At 40.6% G+C, this 23,852-nt stretch overlaps 1 protein-coding gene across 2 annotated transcripts in view; it reads left to right on the top strand.

Annotated features, from left to right (window-relative positions):
- The window catches only part of DNAH11 (dynein axonemal heavy chain 11), a gene marked incomplete at its 5' end in the record, with an annotated part of 386,720 nt that overhangs the window by 156,810 nt on the left and 206,058 nt on the right, over positions 1-23,852 (top strand). The window contains 9 exons of one of the 2 annotated variants that reach the window (XM_080701838.1): positions 1,129-1,289; positions 4,915-5,071; positions 5,474-5,619; positions 8,266-8,391; positions 14,208-14,346; positions 17,378-17,470; positions 19,498-19,692; positions 20,516-20,593; positions 23,145-23,277. In XM_080701838.1, coding sequence (XP_080557964.1) covers positions 1,129-1,289; positions 4,915-5,071; positions 5,474-5,619; positions 8,266-8,391; positions 14,208-14,346; positions 17,378-17,470; positions 19,498-19,692; positions 20,516-20,593; positions 23,145-23,277 — 1,228 coding nt within the window. Of the gene's footprint in view, positions 1-1,128; positions 1,290-4,914; positions 5,072-5,473; positions 5,620-8,265; positions 8,392-14,207; positions 14,347-17,377; positions 17,471-19,497; positions 19,693-20,515; positions 20,594-23,144; positions 23,282-23,852 lie in introns of both variants that reach the window. The other variant, XM_080701837.1, reaches the window with a different exon arrangement.

The following is a 23,852-nucleotide window of genomic DNA, read 5'->3' as shown; positions in this document are numbered from 1 at the left end:
ATATATTTTGTCCTGTCTTATCATCTGCTAATTTGTTTTTCAGTAGAAAATTATGAGTAAAGATATATCTTTTTTTTGGAACTAAAAGGTATTTTGTCTTTTTACTGTGCTTTTATTGGTGCTTTATAGTCTCCCATCATACTATAAATCATGTTGATAAAGATATACGTACACACAGTGTAATTTTTTTTTTTTTTGGTGGTACTGGGGTTCCTGGAAGCCCTTCTACCTCCAGGCTACACTCCCAGACCTATCTTATATTTTGAAGCAGGGTCTCGTAAGCCAGCACAGCTGGCTTCGAACCTGCGCGATCCTCCTGTCTCTGCCTCCCAAGCGCGGGATTACAAGTGTGCGCCACCACGCCCGGCCACAGTGTAATCTTGACCAACTAAAATAAAGTGCTGAGCTGGGCATGGTGGTGCATGCTTGTAATTCTAGTATTTGGGTGGCTGAAAGAAGAGGATCATAGGTTTGAGGACAGTCTCAGAAAGTGATACTCTCATCTACCTGGTGAGACTCTGTCTCCAAATAAAAATAAAATGGGGCTGTGGATGTATCTCAGAGGTACAATAGCCCCAAGTTCAATCTCCAGTACCAGAAATAATTAAAAAATTAAAAAATACAGTGCTAAACCCAGTCTGCTTTTAGTATACTTTTCATTTCTTTTTTATCACATCAAATAATGATTTTTTCATTGCTATTCTTTGCCATCTTACTCAATCCTACCTATTTTTCTAACAGTTTGAAACACACACACACACACACACACACACACACACACACGTGCGCGCATACGCATACACAATAACAACTTCCTGCCAATTTCAAGGTACATGGGACCTTAAGGTTTCTTAGAAATCATCTCAAGTTACCTAAATTGTCATATGCTAATTGTTGATAAATTGATACTGATTTACATAAAAGCCATTTAAAAATGAAAACTTAAGACACACATTTCTGTTCAACCATCTTTATGCAATACAATTTGTAGTATTGTGCAAAGGATTTTCTGTCTGTGCTCTTTTAGAAATAAAACAGGACCCAACAGAGCTAGTTAGAATAATAAATGAAATTTGTTGCCTTAAAATCACCAAGGCCCCATGTGCCGTGATTCCGCCGTTCCTTCAGGTTGTCAGCGCCCACGCCTTTGCTTGGCTCTCACAACTCCGTCACCAGTGGGAGGACACCCAGAAACACTGCTTCATTCATATCTGTGATGCCCACTTCCAGTACTTCTACGAATACTTAGGGAACAGTCCTCGGCTGGTGATCACACCTCTCACTGACAGGTAATGATTACAGTTTGAGTTCAGTGGGAAAACCAAGCCCCCAAAGCCCCCTCACAGCATGGACAGAGATGTTCAAGGATGGAAAAAAAAAGAAAATGGTGAAGAAATTGGGAAATTAGAGGAGAGTATATGTAAGTGAACTGACTATGTAAGTTAGTGCACCCTGATTTCAGTGAGAGGCAAGAAAACTGAATTAGAGAAACAGTGACAGGAGCTACCAAGTACACAAGTGTCAAAAGCATCTGCCGCCTCTTTGGTACCTGAGCCCATTCTACCCGTTATCTACTCTGACACCCTGTTCTCGGGACCTGGTACAGTCGCACCCCTCCACCCTCCTACTGGAAGTGAGTGAGAAGATAGCTAGGAATTGCCCATTCATGCTCCTTTTTGTGTTTTTTTGTTTGTTTGTTTTTTGTTTTTTGTTTTTTTGGTGGTACTGGAGGTGGAACCCAGAGGCTTTCTACCTCCAAGCTATCTCCCAGACCTATTTTATACTTTATTGGGAAACAGAGTCTCACTAAGTAGCTGAGAGCCTCACTAAGCAGCTGAGGCTGGCTTCGAACCTGCGCGATCCTCCTGTCTCAGCCTCGCAAGCGCGGGGATTACAAGCGTGCGCCACCACGCCCGGCTCATACTCCTTTTTGAAGAACTGGATATAGACAAAGGAAGAGGATAGGAGGAACATAAAATTCATTAAGTGATAACAAAACATTTCTGACATATAAATGCTGGTCTACTGTTGAGTGGACAGGGCCTTGCTATCATAAAGTTTACATTCTAGTTCAGTTTAGTGTGTAAATGTTTAGGGAAGAAATAAATAGACAAAGTTATTGTAGGTGACAGTATATGTTATGACAAAATTAAATAGGTGTTGTGTTAAAAAATGTCTTGAAGGAAGAATCCATTTCAGGTTGAATGTCTCTTTTTTTGTGTGTGTATATGTGCGATGGTACTGAAGATTGAACCCAGGGGAATTCTACCTCTGGGCTCTACCTCCAGTCCTGTATTCTTTTATTTTGAAATAGGGTCTAAGTTGCCTACGACCTCACTAAGTTATTGAGGCTGGCCTCAAACCTGCACTCCTCCTGTCTCAGCCTCCCAAGTACTGGGATTATAAGCATGTGCCACCATGCCCAAGTACTAAAATTATAGGTACACACCATTACGCCCAGCCTTATTAAAATTTTAATTAAAAAAATTACCATATGCTTACTTGAAAGTTAAAAGGGAAATGAGGGTCAGTTCTGATAGTGTTAATAGTGTTGGATAGCCGGGCATGGTGGTGCACACTTGTTATCCCAGTACTTGGGAGGCTGAGACAGGAGGATCCGGGTTGGCAGACAGCCTCAGCTACTTAGTGAGGCCCTTTGCAACACAGTGAGACCCTGTTTCCAAATAAGAATAAAAAATAGGGCTGGGGCATAGCTCGGAGGTAGAATGCCCCTGGGTTCCAACCCCAGTACTGCCAAAAAAAAAAAAAAAATAGTGTTGGATGTGATATCTACATTGTATACATTTCATTCCCATTTCATCCTTTGGGTTATTTATCAATTGTTTACATTAACATGATGATGCCCATTAACACTTTCATCGTGTCTCCTGTGATGCGGACCATCCCTTTGTGAAGTGAGCAGGCAGGTAGTATCTTTTTCCACAGGTGGCAGGTAAGCAACGTAGGACTCCCGCCCACAGATAGACTTGTAGTGGAACACGGGTCCACGGATGACAAGGCTACTGGTGAAACTGCTACGTTAAAGAGATCCCAAAATACAGTGGCTTTAATCCAGAAGCTGATGCCTCCTCACGTCTTTACTTTCTAGGGGTGTGGGGTGGGCGTAGCACAGGCCGCAGATGGCAGACCTGCTAAACATGGCTTCGACATCTGTCTCAGCCAGGGACAAAGGGGAAAAGAGCCCCGTCAGACGTCCTCGGGGAGGTGTCCCGAGAGTGCCATTTCTGCACATAGCACAGTAGGTGGAGTTTGCTCAGGGGTCCACTCCCCAAGTCCTTTCAAGAAGGCAGGTGGGCAGTGTCGATATGGGTGGCCACGTGTCTAAACCAACCCAGAAAAGACTGCAGAGGAGAGTTTCTTCTACAATGAGCACTCGCACTCAGTCTGGTAGTCTTTTCACTTTATTTTATTGTGAGATGCATTATATATTAAATGGATATAAAATATAGACACCCCCCCATTTCATTAGTTCATTCTATTTGAAGAGTAATTTGAATTCTTCAGGGGGGCTTTTGGCTTTCTTAATATATTCCCACAGTGGGCCTCATTTTATAGAGGGAAAAGAGGAGCATGTTGATCTAAAGGCTCCGGACTAGTATGTGGTGACCTGCAGAGCAGATTTAGTCCCTGGTCTGAGCTCTGTGCATATGTCTTTCCATTAGATCTGCTCTGTGTACTAAGACAAAAATAGTTATAAACCCAAAGAAACTGCATAGAAACAGAGTATCAGATGCTGGGTGTGGTGATACATGCCTGTAATCCCCAGTATTGGGGCCCCTGAGACAGGAGGATCGCAGACTCAAGTCCAGCCTCAGCAACTCGGCAAGATTCGGTTCAAGATCTAAATAAATAAATAAAAATTACAAGGCTGGAGCGCAGTAGTAGAACACCCTGGGTTCAATCCCCAGTAAACACGCGCACACGCACGCACACGCGCGCACACACACACACACACACACACACACACACACAGGCTTTTGGAAGTCCTTGCCATTTGTTAGTCTGTCTTTCAAAACAAGAATTAAATTCTGTCTCTGCATAATTTTCCTAATCTCAGAGCCTCTCTTTCCAACAAAATGTTTTTTAAATGCATGTAGCAATGTATTCAAAATAAATCCCTAAAATGTGTTTGTGTGAGTGTGTGTGTGTGTGTGTGTGTGTGTGTGTGTTGCTGGGGATTAAACCTAGGGCATTCTACCACTGACCTCTGAGCTATACCCCTAGACATATTTTACTTTTTATTTGGAAACAGGGTCTCATTAAGTTGCTGAGGTTGACCTCAAACCTGCAGTCTTTCTGTTTAGCCTCCCAAGTACTGGGATTACAAGCATGTGCCATCACACAGGCTCTAAAATATGTTTTAATATAATAAATTATGTCATTGTATATTTGCCTATGCATGGAAATAAGTACATATTTGCACACTGTGTATATAAGTTTACATAGTTCATCTCTTAATGTATTTATTAAGTAGAAATTTAGTGCAGTGTTTAATTCATTCATCGTCCAATATTCTTTTCTATTTTCCTCTTTTATAAAAAACAGCTTGAGATGTTGCCTGCCATATTAATAGTATCTTTACCTAGAAATATCAGAAATTCAATTGCATTGCAAATTAAGTTGTTATTTGTATTCAAATACATAGCTCTTAGGAAATGAGACCAATAAACAAACAAAATAACCCATTCTTCTCTAGTAGCTTTAAATGACTAACCTGAAAAATAAATTAGCTGTGCAATATCCTGACACTATTTTCACGAGCAAATCAGAAATATATTAGCATTTGTGCTTCTTCCACTTCTCAGACTTTGACTTCTTAAACTTATATTTTTTTAGAAAATAACTGATTCTAATGTTTTGGACCGTAATATTTATCTTTCCTATTACATTAAGGTGTTATATTACTCTAACTCAGTCACTCCATCTCACCATGAGCGGGGCTCCATCTGGCCCAGCTGGTACAGGGAAGACGGAAACCACCAAAGACCTTGGACGTGCGCTTGGCATGATGGTTTATGTTTTCAACTGTTCAGAGCAAATGGACTACAAAGTAAGTTATGAAATGATGCATAAAATGAGGTATTCTAACATTATTCCTATTTGGAGTGAGCTGAAAGACAGGCTAAATATTCCTTATCTGAAATGCTTGGGACCAGAGTGTTCGGATTTCAGATTTTTTTTTCAGATTTTGAAATATTTGTATACGTATGAAGTATCTTGGGGATAGGGTCCGAGTCTAAATATGAAACCCATTTGTATTTCATGTACACCTTTTGCATGTAGACTGAAGGTAATTGAACACAGTGCTTTTGATATTTATTGCATGGGACAGAGTTTCATGGTGTAGAATTCATGTGGGAATGTTGCAGATTTTCAGATTAAGAATGCCCAACCGGTAAATGCTAGAAAACCAACTTCCGTGAGCCCCTTACCACCTCACGCCACCATTCAGTCCATAGGAAACATCTACAAGGGGCTGGTGCAGATGGGCGCTTGGGGATGCTTCGATGAGTTCAATCGCATCGCCGTGGATGTTCTGTCCGTGGTGGCAGTGCAGGTGAAAATGATCCACGACGCCATCAGAACCAGGAAAAAGAGGTGAGTGCCCGCGGCTCTTCTCTCTGGTAACAAATACTAAGAACACCATGGAGTAAAGCAGGAAAAACACCTTCACAGTCTACTTGTCTCTGTCCCATGAAATGTATGAAAGAGTTACTATGGAAGAATTTGTTTGAATACACCCCCTTTTTTAAGTAGTGGCTTTTAAATGTACATACCACAAAACTGTATTATAGAACCACGATCCCTTGAAAGATAACTTCTCTGATGCTAAATCTAGTGATCAGGCCTCAGTCCTCATCTTTGTTGACATTCCTGTACATTGAACTGGGTTACAGGACCCCATCTCTCTCCCCTCTCCCCTCAAAGCTGCTCTACAGCTCATTCCTTCTGGTCCCTAGTGCGAGGACACAGCAGCATCTGCCTTATAGCTCGCCGTAGTGACCCATGGGAAGCTGTGGATCCGCGCCTGGCTCACGGTGGGGGCCATGTCAGGCTAGCTGCTGTGTTTTATTGTATTTATCTCCCGAGCTATTAATGTTGAATGTCATGGGACTCAGTCTTTGGACTTCTTTTCTCTGCCTCCACTTTTCTCCCATGGTGATTTCATCCATTACCAAAGCTTTCAAAACCCATCTCCTGGCTGCCGACTCCCAGAGGCCTAGCATTCCTGACCCCTCAGCTCTAGACTTACAGAAACAGCTGCCTGCTGGGGCACCCCAAGCCTCCACACGATGTCTCTGAAGCCACTCATGTTAATGTTTCCAAAATCAAAACCCTGATCTTTCCTCCAAGACCTGCTCTATTACTTGGCCCTTCCCAGTAGGCGATATGGTCCTTCCAATTAACTCGGGGCAAAATCTGCCCAAATGTCTGTAATCTAACCACTCCTCCATGTGAAGCCATACTCCAAAAGGCAAACGCAATGGGCACTTAGGGTGTGCTGGTCTAATATGAGAAATAAATGGTATAGTACAAAGCACCATTCGGATTCTCTCTGTAACAAGCTTTGGTAGCAGATGCAACTGTATTTATCTGCTCGCTCTCTCTCTCTCTCTCTCTCTCTCTCTCTCTCTTCTGTACAAGGAGAACATTTCCCATCACCCCATAGGTGAACAATTTACCATTGGAACTGTGAGGTTGTTCTAGAAGTTTCCAGTTTATCAGTGGATATACTTGGATGTTGGCACCTTCTAGAAAGCCTGTGTCTTTTCCCCATGGGGGCATGTGACACCTCCCCATGTCCAGAGGTCCATTGTCTTCCCTCACATTCCTTTGGTACTTGAGGAAGATCAAAGAGATGGAACCCTGGCTTGGACCACACAGCCTTCCAGCATCTTGCTGGCTCTTCCCCACGGGGGTCCACACTTTGACTGGTGGCTGTGTCTGCAATGTCTCATGAGAGATAGTTATCCTCTCTCTCTGTGAGAGGCCCTGTTAGGCCTGTCTGCTTTCCCTCACCCGACACTCTGACAGATGAAGATTTCTGCATCTCTCCTTGACTATACAAAATTCCACTTGCTTGGAATTACCCAGCATCTAAGGTACTGGAGCCCTGAACACCATGGGATTTTTCTTACAGATTTCCCACCCTGTTCCGTGATACGGGTCCAGCTTTTTAACTACGTCAGCCCTTCCCTTTCTCAGCCAGAGATCTCGTGGAAACATCCTTGTTTTGCTTCATTTATTCCACCTGAGCCTTTCCTTCCATTTGGCTTTCAATTTGGCTCCTATAGCCCTGAGCATTCCACTGCACTGGCCATCAGCAGCCTAATTGGGCCCTTTCAAATGCTTCTGAAAATCATTACCTCTGCCATGCTTTTAAGTGATAATGGTAGTGATGGTCACAGCTAACATCTGTTGAGTATTTAGTGTGTCCTGGGCATTGTGCTCTTAACCCGTTGTATTCGTAATTTCTTAAATCCTCATGTAATCCAATAAGGTGGGTAGTATTACTGTCTTTTTTATTATTAGATGATGGAATTGGAACACAGGATAATTAACATGCTTAATGTGATAAAGAGCTGAGCTCCGAACCTTCCCAGTCTGGTTCCAGAGCTAGCTCTCATGATACTCAGTGATACTCAGTGGTATTTACTGAGTAAATAGGAGGGAAGAAGGCAAGGAGAACAGGTGAGCAAGTGGACAGAATCAGCACTGAAAAGGGTCCCTTGCCTAGCATGGACATTCTCCATCTGTAATATTCCTTTTAAGGAATGGCTAGCCAGATCCAGTGGCACATGCCTCTAATCCCCGTACTCGGGAGGCTGAGACAGGAGGATCACAGGTTTGAGGCCGGCTTCGGCAGCTTAGTGAGACCTGTTTCAAAATTAAAAACTTAAAAAAGGATCTAGGGGAATGTAGCTTAGAGTTAACGCTATCATATTTCATTAGATGTTAAAATAATCAAGTCCTCGTTTTTCTATTCTAGGCCAGTATGGCTATGCTAAATTAAAAAAAGAAAATTTCCCATATTTATAATTCCCTGGGGAGAAGAGAAGGTATTTTTTTAATAAACATGCTTCAAAATGTATTCAAAATATGTATGCTTATGAATTTTAAAGAACATTACACAGCATAAACAGCCTCATAATAAGAATTTGCATTTTGCCGTGGTCTGCATTTGTCAATGTGCGTCATATTTGATGAACGTGTTTAATTCCATCAACATTCTTTCTATGGTAGATTTGTATTTCTTGGAGAAGCTATCACACTGAAGCCATCAGTTGGAATATTTATTACTATGAATCCAGGATATGCTGGTCGAACTGAATTACCAGAAAACCTCAAAGCTCTTTTCAGGCAAGTGCTGTGCTCTGCAGCGGAGCATCTGGTACACTCATGCCACCTAACGTTGTGGGTTTGCACTGTTAAGTGGCCTGTTTGAGAATTCCTGGGGAAAGCTCATTATTTTTCAGGGATCTGTTGTAGAGAAAGTTTTTCTCATGACAAATTAACCCTTGTGAATTAAGCCAGGACTTAAAAATCAGTATTTAAAGTTTATATGGTTAAGTTTGATTATTTAATATTAGTTCTTTTGTTATGATGATTTATTAAAGCATAATGTTATAACTTATGAAATATTTGGAAAATATGGAAAATAATAACAAATTACAGCATCATCACACCCAGAAATAACAATTATTATATATTTCCTATTACCTTTTATAATTTAAATTTATGGTATTAAATATATTATAGTAGGTATGATTTTATTTTGTTCCCTTTATTTAGTGTGTGTGTGTGTGTGTGTGTGTGTGTGTGTGTGTGTTGTGGTCCTAGAGATTAAACTTGGGTGTTCAACTTCTGAGCTACATACCCAGCCCTCATTTATTTTTACATCGGTTCTTGCTAAGTTATTGAGGGCTGGCCTCAAACCTGTGTCCTCCTGTCTCAGCTTCCAAAGTACTGGGATTACAGGCATGCTTCATTTAATATTGTGACATACATATTTTATTGTACCTTTGAATATTCTTTGAAAATATCATTTTACATAGCTCCACAGTGGTCCTGCTTATGGTCTGTCCATATTTTCTGAACTATCTTCTACTATCTGGCATGTAAGGTCTTTTTTTGTTGTTGTTTTTGTTTTTTATGACTACAAAATAGGCTATAAACATCTACTCATGTGAAAATTTATTTCTGATCATTGCCCCAGAGTAGATTCCTAAATGTAGAATTATTAGGTGAGTTCCTAGTGGTGACCTGCTTTCTAAAAATACTTTGCCAATAGACACTCTTACCAGCAGTAAGAGCATCTGTGTGGCTGCATCTGGAGCTCCTTGTAATGAACTTATCTTTTGAATCACTTTACTCGGGCACAGTTTAGTGCAGTGACACGCTCCCAGGTGAGTGCATAGGGTCAAGACACTGCAACAGTCAACCAAGATGCAGAAGACACCTCCAACACCCCAGAGGGGTCTCCGGCTCTCTGAAGTTCATCCCTCCACTCTAGACATAGTCTCTGTGATGATCGATTACATTTATCTTCCTCGGGGTTTTTGTAAACAAACCCCAACAGTTTGTACTCTGGTATCTTCCTTTGAGCATTATGGTGGTGAGCTTAGCAATAGTTTGCTGCTTATCATCACCAACTAGTATTCTGTTGTGTAGACATATTGCAATTTGTTCTCTGTTCACCAGTTGATGGACATTTGCATGGTTTCGAGTTTGGAGCTATTATGAATAAAGCTGATAAGAAGATCCATGTAAATCTTTGCACAACTATGTATTTTATTCCTTTTTGGTAAATAAGAATGAAATTTCTGGCTCTCATGGCAAATGTGTATTTAACTTTTACGAATCTGAAATCTCGCCAGTCGTGGTTGCTCACGCTTGTAATCCCCGCGCTTGGGAGGCAGAGACAGGAGGATCACGCAGGTTCAAAGCCAGCTGTGCGTGCTGGCTTAGGAGACCCTGTTTCCAAATAAAAATGTAAAAATAGGTCTGGGAGTGTAGCCCGGAGGTAGAAGGGCTTCCAGGAACCCCAGTACCACAAAAAAAAAAAAAAAAAAATCTGAAATCTCGTTGCAAGAGGATTTCACCGTTTACATCCTCGCCATCAATGTGTGAGAATTCCACTTCCTTTACATTCTTGCTAAAACCTGCTATAGCCAGTTTTTTAGTTTTTCCAATCTAATAGAGAGTAGTGTGACATTGTGGGTTTAGTTTGCATTTCCACAAATATTAATGATGTTGATCATTTTTTCATGGACCTACTGGCCATTCCCATTTCATCTTATACAAAGCACTGTTCTTTTATTATATATGCACATTGCTAAGTTTTTCTTATCTTTTGTGTCTGGCTTTTTTATTGTCTTAATGGTTGGTGTCCATCAAAGACAAAAGTTTTAAATTTTATGGACTATAATTTATCAATTTGGTTTTTTTTATGTCTGCTAAAAAAGTTTGTTTGGCCCAAGATTAAAACAAAAAAAAAAAAAAAGCAAAAACAAACTTGGACTATGCTTTCTTCTACAAGTTTTGTTGTTTTATAGTTTTTCACTATATATTTCCCCCGTTTTATTCTGTTAATGTGCTGTATTATATTGATAGATTCCCAAATGCTAAATGATCCTTCAGTGTTGCATTACTGGGATAAAGCTCAATTGATTAGAAGATAATTTTTGTGTGTATTGCTGGATTCAGTATTTTGTTACAGATTTTTTAAATCTTTGCTATGAGGAATAGTAGTATGTAGTGAACTTTCTTATAATCTTTTTGGTTTTGGAGCCAAAGTAATGCCAATATCATCAATTAGTAAGCGTTCTGTTTTCCCAGGACTTTGCATAGTATTGCTATCATTTATTTCATAAATATTTATTAGAATTAATCAGTAGAGCCATCTGGACTTAGAGTTTTCTTTATTGGGATCTTTAATTGAAGTTTTAAAGAAAGATGAAGTTATTAAGTTTTTTTTTTACTTCTTCTTGACTTAGTTTTGATAATCTATATCTTTTAAGGCATTTACCCATAATGTTATCTAGATTATTAAATGTATTGGTGTGCATTTGTTCAGAATATTGTTTTATTATCTTTAGTGATATCATGAATTCCATCCCTGATGTGAGTAATTTGCGTCTTTCTTTTTCCCTGAAGATAAGATTAAATCATACCTGTTTTATTTTTTAGGAGTTCTTTAGAATTAACAATATGTATCTTTAACTATTCAGTGTACCTTCAAAATAATAATATGCCACTTTAAATATGCTATAAGAACCTCTGTGTTATTTCTTTCAATTCTTTTAAACCTACAATTTGCTTATACATCCATCTATATATTTAACCATATTTCATTTGTATTTTATTCTAATTTTCATCACTTTTAAATACAATTCATCTAATGAGAACTTATTCTGGTTGATAATAAGAAATGAGTATTTAAATAATTCTCATTCAAATATAGTTCTCTTTCCTAATATTTAATCAAATATACCAACATTGCACATTGAATGTTTTCCTTTACTCCAAATAATAGATTTCTCTAGCACAGCAATTTTTGTTTAATTTTCTTGAAAAAAATTTAGAGAATAAGTATCCTAGAAATAAATGCAATGATTGCAGAAAAGTTTTCTTTGAAATCTGTGCAGCTTTTCAGTATTCTTACGTTTGTGATCCAATTTATCTCATGCATTTCTTCATTGAGTTTCAAAATTTGAAATTGTTTTATGATGTCTTTGTAAATTTTGTTTGACAAATTAAGTGCAGCATCATGTATGTTAGTGTCAACGAAATTTTTTAAAAACTTTGGATGAAGGAAGTACTCTTCGTGAGCAGAGGCAGTGTGCTTGGGCCCTGATCTCCTGACTCCATGGCTGTGATCTCCTAACTCCATGGCTGTGATCTCCTAACTCCATGGCTGTGATCTCCTGACTGCATGGCTGTGATCTCCTGACTGCATGGCTGTGATCTCCTGACTGCATGGCTGTGATCTCCTGACTGCATGGCTATGATCTCCTGACTCCATGGCTGTGATCTCCTGACTCCATGGCTGTGCTTGTGCATCTGGGACATCAGTCTGCACCTCTGTAAAATGCAGATTAGAAGAAAAGCTGCCTCATAGCACTGTGAGAATTAAGCGGAAGAGGGTGTGAAACTTCAAAGCACAAGGCATTAAAAATACACAGTGCTCAGTAAATATCTATGGGCCGGGATCTAGTTTGGTGATAGAGTGCAGCTTAGCATGCACAAGGCCCTGCGTTCAGTCCTCAACATCATAAAAACAAATTATTACCTGTGTTACTGTAAGTAAAAATAAGTAAATATGCTACCTTTTCTCCCCCTATTTAACTTTTATCTTTACCTCTTCCATCATTATGCTGTACAATAATTAATTGAAGAAAATAGTGGAGCAGCTTAAGTAGATGAAATATTCAATAACCTGAACCCAAAGGAACCTTGGAGAATGTTTAGAATGGAAATTAGATGAGCATGAGGTAGACATAATTACATGTGCAAAAACAAGTGGGTAAATATCGCGATGTCTAATACAGAAATGTACAATGATAGGTTCATATACTTGCTCTTGCTCCCTTGTTGCTTGACTTAAAACTGAGTAAAGTTTTCCACATATTGCTGTCTTTGACAACCGCCTTTGGAAAGAGCTTTTCAAAAGATCCCTCCAAAAAATAAAATAAGATGAATTTGAATCTATGTTTTTCTAAATTTTCATCTTAAAAATTTCTCCAGAGTAAGGCATGGTAGCAAACCCCTGTAATCCCAGTACTTGGGAGGCTGAGACGGGAAGATCACAAGTTCAAGGTCAGCATGCGTTAACTTAGTGAGACTCTGCTCCAAAATAAAAACCAAGCTGGGCCTGGTGGTGGTGCACACTTGTAATTTAGCACTTGGGAGACTGAGACTGGAGAATGGTAGGTTCAAGGCCAGACTCAGCCATTTAGCAAGACCCTGTTTGAAAGCAAAAAATCAATCAATCAATAAATAAAAAGGTCTGAATGTGTAGCTTAGAGGTAGAATGTCCTTGGATTGAAATCTTAGTACCCATAATCAATTAGCTAATTAATTCATTAAATACTAAAATGGAACTAGTGGTATAGCTCAGAGCTAGAACACCTCTGTCAGTTTCCACTATTACCACTCCCCCCCAAAAAAGAAAGAAAAAAAGAAAAAGCCTCAAAATACTCCCAGTGCTGGCCCCAGGCAGGGTGCTAGAGATGGTTTGTACAAGCTTTGGAGAGCTACTGATTAAGTGCTCATGAATTTTGTGACCTGCTGGCTAAATACAGCATATATATATATATATATATATATATATATATATATATATATATATATATATATGTATGTATAATATCAACTTTTGATTAAATAAATTACATTATAGCAAAGTCAATAAATACTCAAGACTCATGACTCCACAGTGGTTTTACTGACAGTTGTGTGCTGGAGGCTGTTTTTCTTCCGTGTTGTGCATTGACCTCCATGCACCTCCTCCCAGCGCCACATGTATGGCTGGACTGGTGGCATGAAACCGGCCACGGTGGAGGATTTACTCCAGGGAACTAAGCAAATGCTCTTTTCTGGAGAGCTGGTTATTCAGCCTTTCCCAGCACACCACGGGCTGGTAAAGCTTGGCCTCCAGCACACAGCCTCACGGTTCCTCTTTGCACAGCGACAACTTAAACACTGGGAGACCCAATGTAAAGGGCACGATGGCATGCTAACAGGCTCCAGGCCACGAATTCCATCCCCATGCCTTGTAAAGAAAAAATAGCACGTTCCAAAAATTAAATACCCAAATCCCCCAAACACCACCACCACAACAAACTTCAAACCAAAAAAAAAAAGAAGAAAAATAGAATAGATCCATGAAATTTCTTTTCCAAAATCCCCCAAACACCACCACCACTACAACAAACCTCAAACCGCCCCCCCAAAAAAAAAGAATAGATCCATGAAATTTCTTTTGGCTTCTGCATTTCCAACTTTCCATCTTTTCATAGGTGTCCTGTGGAAATTTTTAGTTGAATTGAAGGGTCTTGTTAGCAATGATTGACAGAGGTAATTGCGGCCTGCTCATACTTGGTATAGATCGACCACTTGATTTAAGCAGTTTGTACTTCTGACCTTACCACGTTTCGGAACTAAGGTTCCTGTTTACATTTCAGACCTTGTGCCATGGTGGCCCCCGACATTGAGCTGATCTGTGAAATCATGTTAGTTGCTGAAGGTTTTGTGGACGCTCGCACCTTAGCCCGGAAGTTTATTTCCTTGTACACACTCTGCAAGGAGCTCCTGTCCAAGCAGGTGAGGGCTCCTTTTTTACCTTTTCTTGAAAGCAGCCTTTGAATATAACTTTCGAATTATACTTAAATATTAGAAATTTTATATTTTCCATAGAATTTTAAAAATCCATACTTTATGAATCTTAATGTTTCTGAAATTAAATTTTAGACACTTTAATGTTCAAATGGCTTATTTGAATTTAATTCAGTTTTTTTAAAATCAGTAGGCGTATGTGGTTTTCTTTAGGCTATAATTATAAAGGGGGTTTTATATTGCTTTTCTTTCTTGGTAAGAATATTACTTGCTAGTAGGAGAAGACAGAGTGTTCCTAAGAGTGAGGTGAGGTTGATTTCTGAAGAACATCTTTGATAAATGTTTTCTCATTTTTTGGTGATCTTTTATCTGAAGATGGGGTTGCCTTTAAAAAAAAAAACTTTTGCTGTACAATTCTTCTTCTCTAAAATAAGTCAACTGCACACTCTCTACTCTCTAGTCCTAAGTTTCTTGCAGGTTCATTAAGTTGCTGATGTGCCATAAAAGTTATACATGTATCAGCATCAATATTTTTAAATTTGGCTCTGTGGTCACCTTTGACCTTTGGTCTTTTCATGACCTTACATTAATGCCTGGTGACATAAGTCTCCAGTGGTTATAGAAGGAAAGTATTAAAGCTCTATGCCAACCACACAGTTGCCCTCTACTGCCCATTGCCTTCATTTTAAGTTGCCCACTATGATGGTGCAATCTTGGAGATAAAGTTATGTCATCCTTTTAATTACTGTGGATTTATATTTTAGGGGGAGATCATGAAATTAAATGCTACAAAAATCTTCACAATATTGTTAAGTTCAAAACCAGCACGCCTGTAATTCCAGTATCTGGGAGGCTGAGACAGGAGGATCTCAGGTTTGAGAATTGCCTTAGCAATAAAGCGAGACTCTCCGCAATTTAGTGAGACCCTGTTTCAAAACAAAAAAAAAGTGCTAAGGATGTAGCTCAGAGGTAGAATTCCCCCTGGGTTCAATCCCTGGTACCACAATACCACAACACACACACATACACACACACACACACACACACACACACACACACACACACACCCCACAGCAGGAATTTTCATCAAACACTCCTCATCCTTATTATTTGCATCACACTCTGGTGTCTTTTTATCGCATTCCACTCCATTTTATTACCAACAAAAGCGATGTTCAAGATCCACTAAATTGATTTTATTAGCCACTAATGGAGAAAATGGTGTATTTATTCACGTATATATTGTACCATTGCCCACAAAGCATTCATCCTCACATTAACTCATTTTACGCCCATAACACTTGTAAAGTAGGTGAATGCTTTCTGTGCTCTTTACAGGTGTTGGTTCTTGGGCTGGGAGAGACAGTTGAGAGTGTTGTGACGGGGACCGGGAGGGAAGGTCAGCCGCACCAAGGCAGCCACCTCTGAGTCTGGATCATCTCTCCTGAGCACCTCCCGTGCCAGTCACTGTGCGTGGCCCTCCACGACAAAAGTGCAGAAGTCTGTCTCCATCTTCCAGAGCTCAGGGCCCGTGGGAAGAAGCACACTAGAGAATGACAGGGAATGTTCTTTCCTTTTTTTTTTTTTTTTTGTGGGTCTGGAGTAGAACCTAGGGGCATTTGACCTTAGAGCTATACCCCCTGCCTTATTTTTTTTAACAGAATTTTTATTTTGGGGGGTACTGAGGTTGGAACCCAGAGGCTTTTCTACCTCTGGGCTATACTCCCAGACCTATTTTATACTTTATTTGGAAACAGGCTCTCACTATGTTGCTGAGAACCTCACTCAGTAGCTGAGGCTGACTTCCAACCTGTGCGATCCTCCTGTCTCAGCCTCCCAAATGCTGGAATTACCCCTGCCCCATTTTTTTATTGTTTTCTTTTGAAACAGAGTCTCACTAGGTTGCAGAGGACCTCACTAAGTAGCTGAGGCTGTCCATGAACCGTGATCCTCCAGTCTCAGCCTCCTGAATGCTGGGATTACAAGCATGCGCCACCACGCCCAGCGATGGCAGGGAATTTTCAAAGAGCAACTGGTATATAATTGAACTTAATGTGGGGTACCATTAAGGCTTTCCCCTAGATTAATGTTTCTGACTCAGCTGACTGTCCTTCACCCAGAGTCAACAAGGTTTGGGGTCATGGAAAGTTCGGAGTGGAAGGTCTGGGAGAAGATCAGATGGTGATGGCACGAGGGTACTGATTAACCTATCTGTAATATATGTGCTTTGGACTTGGTCTTTATTGTATTCTGGTGGTGGTAGCATGAGGATATTGGTTGACCTGTGACTGTATAAATACCTCTGGAAAAACAAACCCAGCATTGGTGCAATAGAGAATACTGACCCAGGAGTAGTCGTTGGCACAATACAGGAATACTGACCCGGGAGTAGTCATCGACCAGTAGAGATATTGACCCAGGAGCAAGGGTTGGCCAGTAGAGCTAGTAGGCTGGCAGCCTCCCCATGTTAGAATAAATTAAATATTCTGAGAATCAAATTCTTAGAGTTAAATTCTTCATCCTCACGCCTCTCTTCAGAACCCGTACTTTTGCCGGCTGGCTCCGGCAAATTAATATGATTTTTATGATATGTAGTATCAGCATCAGAGTAGAGGTAATTAAGACAATGAGACATCACAGGCCTGGAGGACGAGGGTCCTCAGTGCACACAAGAGATGTGCTGACGTGGAGATGAACACATGGAGGAGTCCAGCTGCTGATTAGCAGGTTCGCTGAGAGAGGAGAGCGAGGCAGGCACCCAGGCCCGGCCAGCGCTACAGTCACACCCTGCAGAAAGAAGTCACACCCTGCTGACAGTGGCCGCGAACCTGCGATAGAAGCAAAACAGCCACTGAAGGACCTGGTGTTCCGCAGTTTCATGGAGAAGAGAGAAACATTATTTTGAATTGTTGAAGTGTGTGTTTATCTGCACTCTTTAACATTGACCTTTTATTTCTGGAATGAGACTTTTACTCCCTCGCACAATTCTTGACCACATATACCTGTGTTTTGATTTCAGGATCATTACGATTGGGGACTCCGTGCTATTAAGTCCGTGCTGGTTGTAGCTGGCTCCCTGAAACGAGGAGATAAAAATAGACCTGAAAGCCAGGTACCGCGAAGCTGATACGGTTTTGAGTGAATAGCTAAATGACCTCATAGAGATAGAAGTGTAGACTTGGCTGGTGAGGTGCACACAGCATGCCTTCTAAAAAATAAAAAAAACCTCTTTTTTTTGTGGCAGTGGGAATCCAACCCAAGGACATACTACCTCCAAGCTATATATCCAGCCCTATTTTTTTTTTTTTTTTTTTTGGCAGTACTGGGGATGGAACCTAGGGGCATTCTACCTCCAAGCAACACCCCCAGCCCTATTTTCTTTATTCTTTATTTTGAAACAGGGTCTTATTGAGTTGCAAAGAGCCTCATTAAGTAGCTGAGGCTGGCTTCGAACCTGCGCAGTCCTCCTGTCTCAGCCTCCTAAATCTATTTTTTATTCTTCATTTTAAAGCAGAGTCTAAGTTGCAGAGGGACCCACAGGTTGCTGAGGCTGGTCTCGAACCTGTGATCCTCCTGTCTCAGCCTCCCAAGTACTGGGATTACAAGCGCATGCCACCATGCCTGGCTCATAGCCTCTATTTTTAATGCAGGATATTTTAAGGCATGGTGTGGTATTTCTTGTAAGAGGTCACAACTGTTCTTGAGTACAGAAATATGAATGTGGGAAAGAAAAGAATGTGATTTTTATAAGTGCTTTTGAAATATCGGCCACAAAAAGGATTTTGACAGTTATCAAATAATTCAGTGATCACTGATTTCCTTTGAGAAACACTCAGAAATCTGATAATTGAGTTGGGATATGAATTCTGAAAAGTCAGGGAAGATACAGTGTAATGGGAGAAGCAGCACTCATATCCCGGGGTGTGAGAGGGGCACCAAGCAGGAAGAATGGTTCAGCCCCAGTGGAGTGCTCGGCGGTCCTTCAGAGCAGCTGGAAATGTCCTGCTCTCCTCCTGGGGGAGATGATGACACCTCCTCGTGCACCCTTCCCTGCTTAGTGAGTACTGAGAGCACTGAATGCGTAGCACTTGCAATCTGCAGTATGGCTTCAGAAGCAAAGAAAGGGCTAGATCTGTTCTGTAAGGTTTTTTTTTTTTTTTTATGGTAAGGGGCCTGGTTCTGTGATTTTTAAATTTGTGACTATTTCCCTTTGGGTTACAGTTCATGTTAACATTTTCTTTCATTCCTTTGTTCTCCTGCTTTATGGATACTGTTAATGGGATATTTAGCTCTTTCTATAAATGTTCTCTTGATGTCTGAGTGATTGCTTCTAAAACATAAAGCCTTCTTTGGTTTTCACCCAATAGAGAACTGAAACCCAAACTGGAAATGTTTGAGATTATCAGAGGTCTCAGAGTACTTGGAACAAAATAATCTGATAGGATTCACAACCTGGGGTTTGAGGAATAAGAAGAAAAAGTCCTCAGACCCTTGTTGAAGGCCAGAACAGAGCTGCGGCCAGAAGGAGGAGGGCTCCTTGCTGGTCTCATCCTGAGGCTTTTGTGTTGTATCAGCAGAACTTTTTCATGTTCTATTGTGTTGACTCAGAAGCACTCCACCTCCTTATAGATAGAATGACATTGATGGAGAACAGTAACAACATCACACATGGTAGTAGTAGTAGTAGTAGTAGTAGTAGTAGTGGTAGTAATACTAGTAGTGGGACCTGAACCCAGGGGTATTCATTCTACCTCTGAGCTACATTCCCAGCCCTTGTTTTTGAAACAAGGTCTAAGTTACTGAGGGTCTTGCTAAGTTGCTGCAGCTGGCCTTGTACCTGTTATTTTTCTATCTTAGCCTTCCAACTACTGGGATTACAGGCATGTGCCACTACTACATTCATTTTTAATTAATTTAAAATCGGTGCATAAAACATAAAAATTGCACATACTAGTGGGGTGGCATGTAATGTTTTGGTATATGTGTATGTTGTATAATGTTCAAATCAGGCCAAACATATCTATCTCTTCAAGTGGTTGTTATTTCTTTGTGGTAAAAGCTTTCAAAATCTTCCCTGCTAGTGTTTTGCAACGTATCCATACTGGCTTTCTGGTAAGTATTCTCTGTTCTTCTTCCTAGGTGCTCATGCGAGCACTACGGGACTTCAATATGCCTAAGATAGTGACGGATGACGTTCCGGTGTTTCTGGGCCTGGTCAGTGACCTGTTTCCAGCCCTGGAGGTGCCCAGGAGGAGGAAGCCGCACTTCGAGCAGATGGTCAGGCAGGCCACCCTGGAGCTCCGCCTGCAGCCCGAGGACAGCTTCGTCCTCAAGGTGAGAGCGGCTTTGCCTTCCATGGAGGTCCAGGGATTCATAGCGCATCTCCAAAACATTACTCCTGCTACCCTGGCCTTAAAATGCCCTTAATAAGTACTTTCAAACACTGTACCAAGACAGTCTTAACTAAAGCAAATGTCAGTCAATGTAGTAGTCCCATTTGGCAAGAATGTAAAAGCATAGGTATGAAAGTGGTGGTTCTACATGTAAGCATACATTTTATTAACCTGTAAAACTCCTTAGTGACATGCACCAAAAATTTTTGTCCTTTCCCTCATTTTAGAAAAAATTGAAAGTAAAATCATTAGTGTGTGATTTTAACAGGGGGGGGGGTCAACATGCATGAGAATAACCTAGGAGGATATTGTCTGGCTTTTCAAACGCTTGTGCATAGACGTATTCAATTTGGGTTCAGTGAGTGCCTTGACATTATAATACACTCATGCACACACATACACACACACATTCACACACACTCTATTTTAGATATTTTATAGGACATAAGTCATTACTCAAATGCAGACAATATATATGCTGTTTTTGTTGAAAACGTTATGATTTAATAAGTAACTACCTCTGCCATGTCTAAAGCACTACATGGAGAGGTGGTTTTACTGTGTTTGCACCCATGTGTTCTACATGAGAGATGCAGGAGAACCTGTGCCTTGGACTTGTCGTATATTTTAACTTTCCTTGAGCAAAATGTTGTCAGTGGAGCTGGCTTGGGCTGGAAGGAAAGAAGACATGGCCAAGGATGGGTAGGTTGTCTTTCTGTCACCAAGTCATGAAAGGAAACCACGACTGGCTGTTTGGTGTGCAGGTCTTCCAGCTCGAGGAACTGCTGAGCGTGCGGCACTCTGTCTTTGTGGTTGGAAATGCAGGCACAGGAAAAAGCAAGGTATGATAAACTCGGCAAAAAGGTAAAAGCTTAGGTATGATAAAGTTTTTGTTCTCCCCCCTGCCTGAGAGCTTCTGGCCGTGGAGGATGCTTTTCTTCAGCCTAGTTTTGCTCCTTAAAAGAGTTCTTTTGGTGAAGCCCACCATAATTTGGGGTTAGAATCTGAGCCTCCAGCCGGGCATGGTGGCGCAGGCTTGTAATCCCTGCGCTGCGCTTGGGAGGCGGAGACAGGAGGATCGGGCAGGTTTGAAGCCAGCCTCAGCTACTTAGTGAGGCTCTCAGCAACTTAGTGAGACCCTGTTTCCAAATAAAAAAAAGTATAAAATAAGTCAGGGAGTATAGCCCCGAGGTAGAAGGGCTTCCAAGAACCCCAGTACCACCAAAAAAAAAAAAAAAAAAAAGAAAAAGAAAAAGAATCTGACCCTCCAATGTCAATATTCACTCAATTGAAACTTTTTTTTTATATTTGGGGAGAGGGAAAGAGGGAAACAAATAGAACATTTCATTCACATAGGAAGAGAAGAGTAAGCTGAGATGAAGGTCAGGCTTTCCACATGCACAGATCACTCTGTTCCTGTATTTTGATGTGTACATGTATCATCTTACTGACACATCTTTCAAAAATGATTCCAGTAGTTGGGAGGCTGAGACAGGATGGTCACAGGTTTGAGGCCAGCCTCAGCAACTTACTGAGACCCTGTTTCAAAATAAAAAGGTCTGGAGTATAGCTCAGAGGTAGAATGACCTTGGGTTCAACCCCCTGAGCCCAAACAAGCAAACAAAAAACAACAGCAACAAAAAACCAGTTACACCTGGATTCTAAGATATTGAGAGACTGACAATAAGATATTTTGGCTTGCAGCATTTGATTGTCTCTACCCATATTTATCAAAACTATCATTCCCAAATTTTTCTAGATTTTTTCTTCTCATATCACTAAGAAAAACAAGCCCAAATATTGTAAAGGAAAGGAGGTGGCAAAAAAAAAATAAAAAGATTTCTGAGGCACTTTTTATGCATTTTTCTGGGTCCACTGTGTTATTTTTTTCTGCACAGGGAAGATCTGCGGTAGATGCTGTCACCCTCCCCCTCCCCTCCCCCCAATTTTCAGTTCACTGCTTGATTTTGTTTGGCCTCAATGACAGTTCTGGCAGCATGCTTGATTTTTTTTTTTTTTTTTTGGTTGGCAGACCATATATGCAGAACTGCATGCATTATAATTCAGGATGCCTGGGTATAAACATATTTGGTAGCCAACAACTAAAAATAATCAGAATGGGCATTTGAGTGTTAGAGCATGGGTGTAGAGAGAACTTAGCTTCAAATCCAACATGGCACATTGCACAGGGAGGCTCTGGATGGAGATTTTTCTAGTAAAAAAGGTAATAATTGAAATATTAAAGTGGGTAACTGATAGGCCTATAATTATTTTGTTAGACTAAGTTTCAGATGTAGGCCATGGTTCATGGAAGGATAAAATTAAATTCTATAATTTCCAGTAGATTAAAGGTTTCTAAAAATATAAGCTTAATATTCTTAAGACATTTAATTTTTTCATCTAGTCTTCACCTATTCAGCTTAACATGTACTTAAACTGGTAAAACCAGACTACTGATTCTCCGGGTCATGGTATTTAGCAACTTATCATTTTAAAGATTTGGCAAGTCCTTTAAAACCCACTGGGAGTAATGAGCAATATAAATATTTAAATCAAAAGCCATGGCTTTTCAGAGAAAGCAAAAGAGACAGCGGGGGCCAGTCTTTGGGTTAAGGTGTCCATACATTAACCAGACCCATCCTAGGCACCTATTCTGTGAGTTCACATTCTTAAGGTTACTCTTCCTCATTCTCTATCGCAGGGTTTTTCAGCCTTAACATTAGTGACATTCTGGACTGAATAAATCATTGTTGTAGGGGGCCACTGAGGACATTGGCAGATGGTTAGCAGCATTCTAGCTTCTACGCAGTGAAAGATCAGTAGCGCAGTCCCTCTTTTCCCAAGGCGAGACAACCTTCTGCTAAGTACCACACTCTAGGCCACTGGCGCTCGGCCATGCCAGGCCAGCATCATTGACATCACCTGGGTCTTTGTTAGAAATGGTCCTACCCCACACAGACCAAATTAGAAACTCTGGCGTTGGGTCCAGCGATCTGTTTTAACACCCTCCAGACAATCCTCAGATGAGCTAAATCTGAAAAAACGTTTATCTAAATAATTCTGGCATGGTGCCTTTATAGATATGAATATAAATGCTTGTTTATGTATAGTCTTTCATTTTGCACATGGCAAAATACTTCAGATGACAAAATGACTTTCTCCATTCTAACTGGTTCAAAGAGTCAGGTGAACTACTTTGAGCTTGCTAAGGGTTAGTGGGACTGAACTTTTCAAGCTGGTACTAGAATTGCACATTTGTCCATTTTTTCTATTTTAATACACCTAAAATATCTGGTAACACATAACAAATAAGAAATATCCTTTGGAGCTCTTTATTTTCCATTTGGCTTCCATCAGTAGTAATTTCCTTGGCTCACTCTTTCTTCTCCTCAGATTTTGAGAACACTGAACCGAACATATGTTAACATGAAACAGAAACCCGTTTGGAATGACTTAAACCCCAAAGCTGTGACAACAGATGAACTCTTTGGTTTCATACATCACGCCACCCGAGAATGGAAAGATGGCAAGTAGTATTTTCCCTTTTGAAGTGCTAAAAATTTCTTTTTTTTTCTTTTCTCTTCAGAAAGCCATTTTTCAGTACAAGCCAATTTTAGTCATAGTTGCAGATTTACTGTTTATGTGTGAGTGTGATTGGAGCTATGGCAGATCACAACCGCATTTATAAATTAAAGCCAGATTTGAATAGTACTTGATTTGCATTCAGCAGAATTGTACTTGGATCTATGCAGTTTATCCTACTTCAGCCGTGTCAGGGCTCCTCATAGACAGAGAGAAGTCAACAGGAGTGTCTCAGCAAACATAAAGTACCTGACATAAGACACTGGCTAAGCTTGGGGTGGACATTGTTCTGGGTACCAGCAATGGATGTCGGCAGGGGCAGGGGGCTAGCAGATCCTGTGGGCATTATCTTAAAAAATATGCATTGAATTCTGGTACCTCTCACCTTCTCCCGAGATGTTCCATTAGTCCAAGCCTCCATCCTACTGGCCTTCTCATAGCTCGTTTTCCATACAGATGTTTGAGGGCTCACTTCAAGATATTACTTCTTGGCTTTCAGTTTCCAATGGGTGCCCATTA

The sequence above is a fragment of the Muscardinus avellanarius genome (assembly GCF_963383645.1).
Source record: "Muscardinus avellanarius genome assembly, chromosome: 9".
Classification (NCBI taxonomy): domain Eukaryota; kingdom Metazoa; phylum Chordata; class Mammalia; order Rodentia; family Gliridae; genus Muscardinus; species Muscardinus avellanarius.
The sequence above is the reverse complement of the archived record's forward strand: the minus strand, read 5'-3'. Positions and strand labels throughout refer to the sequence as shown.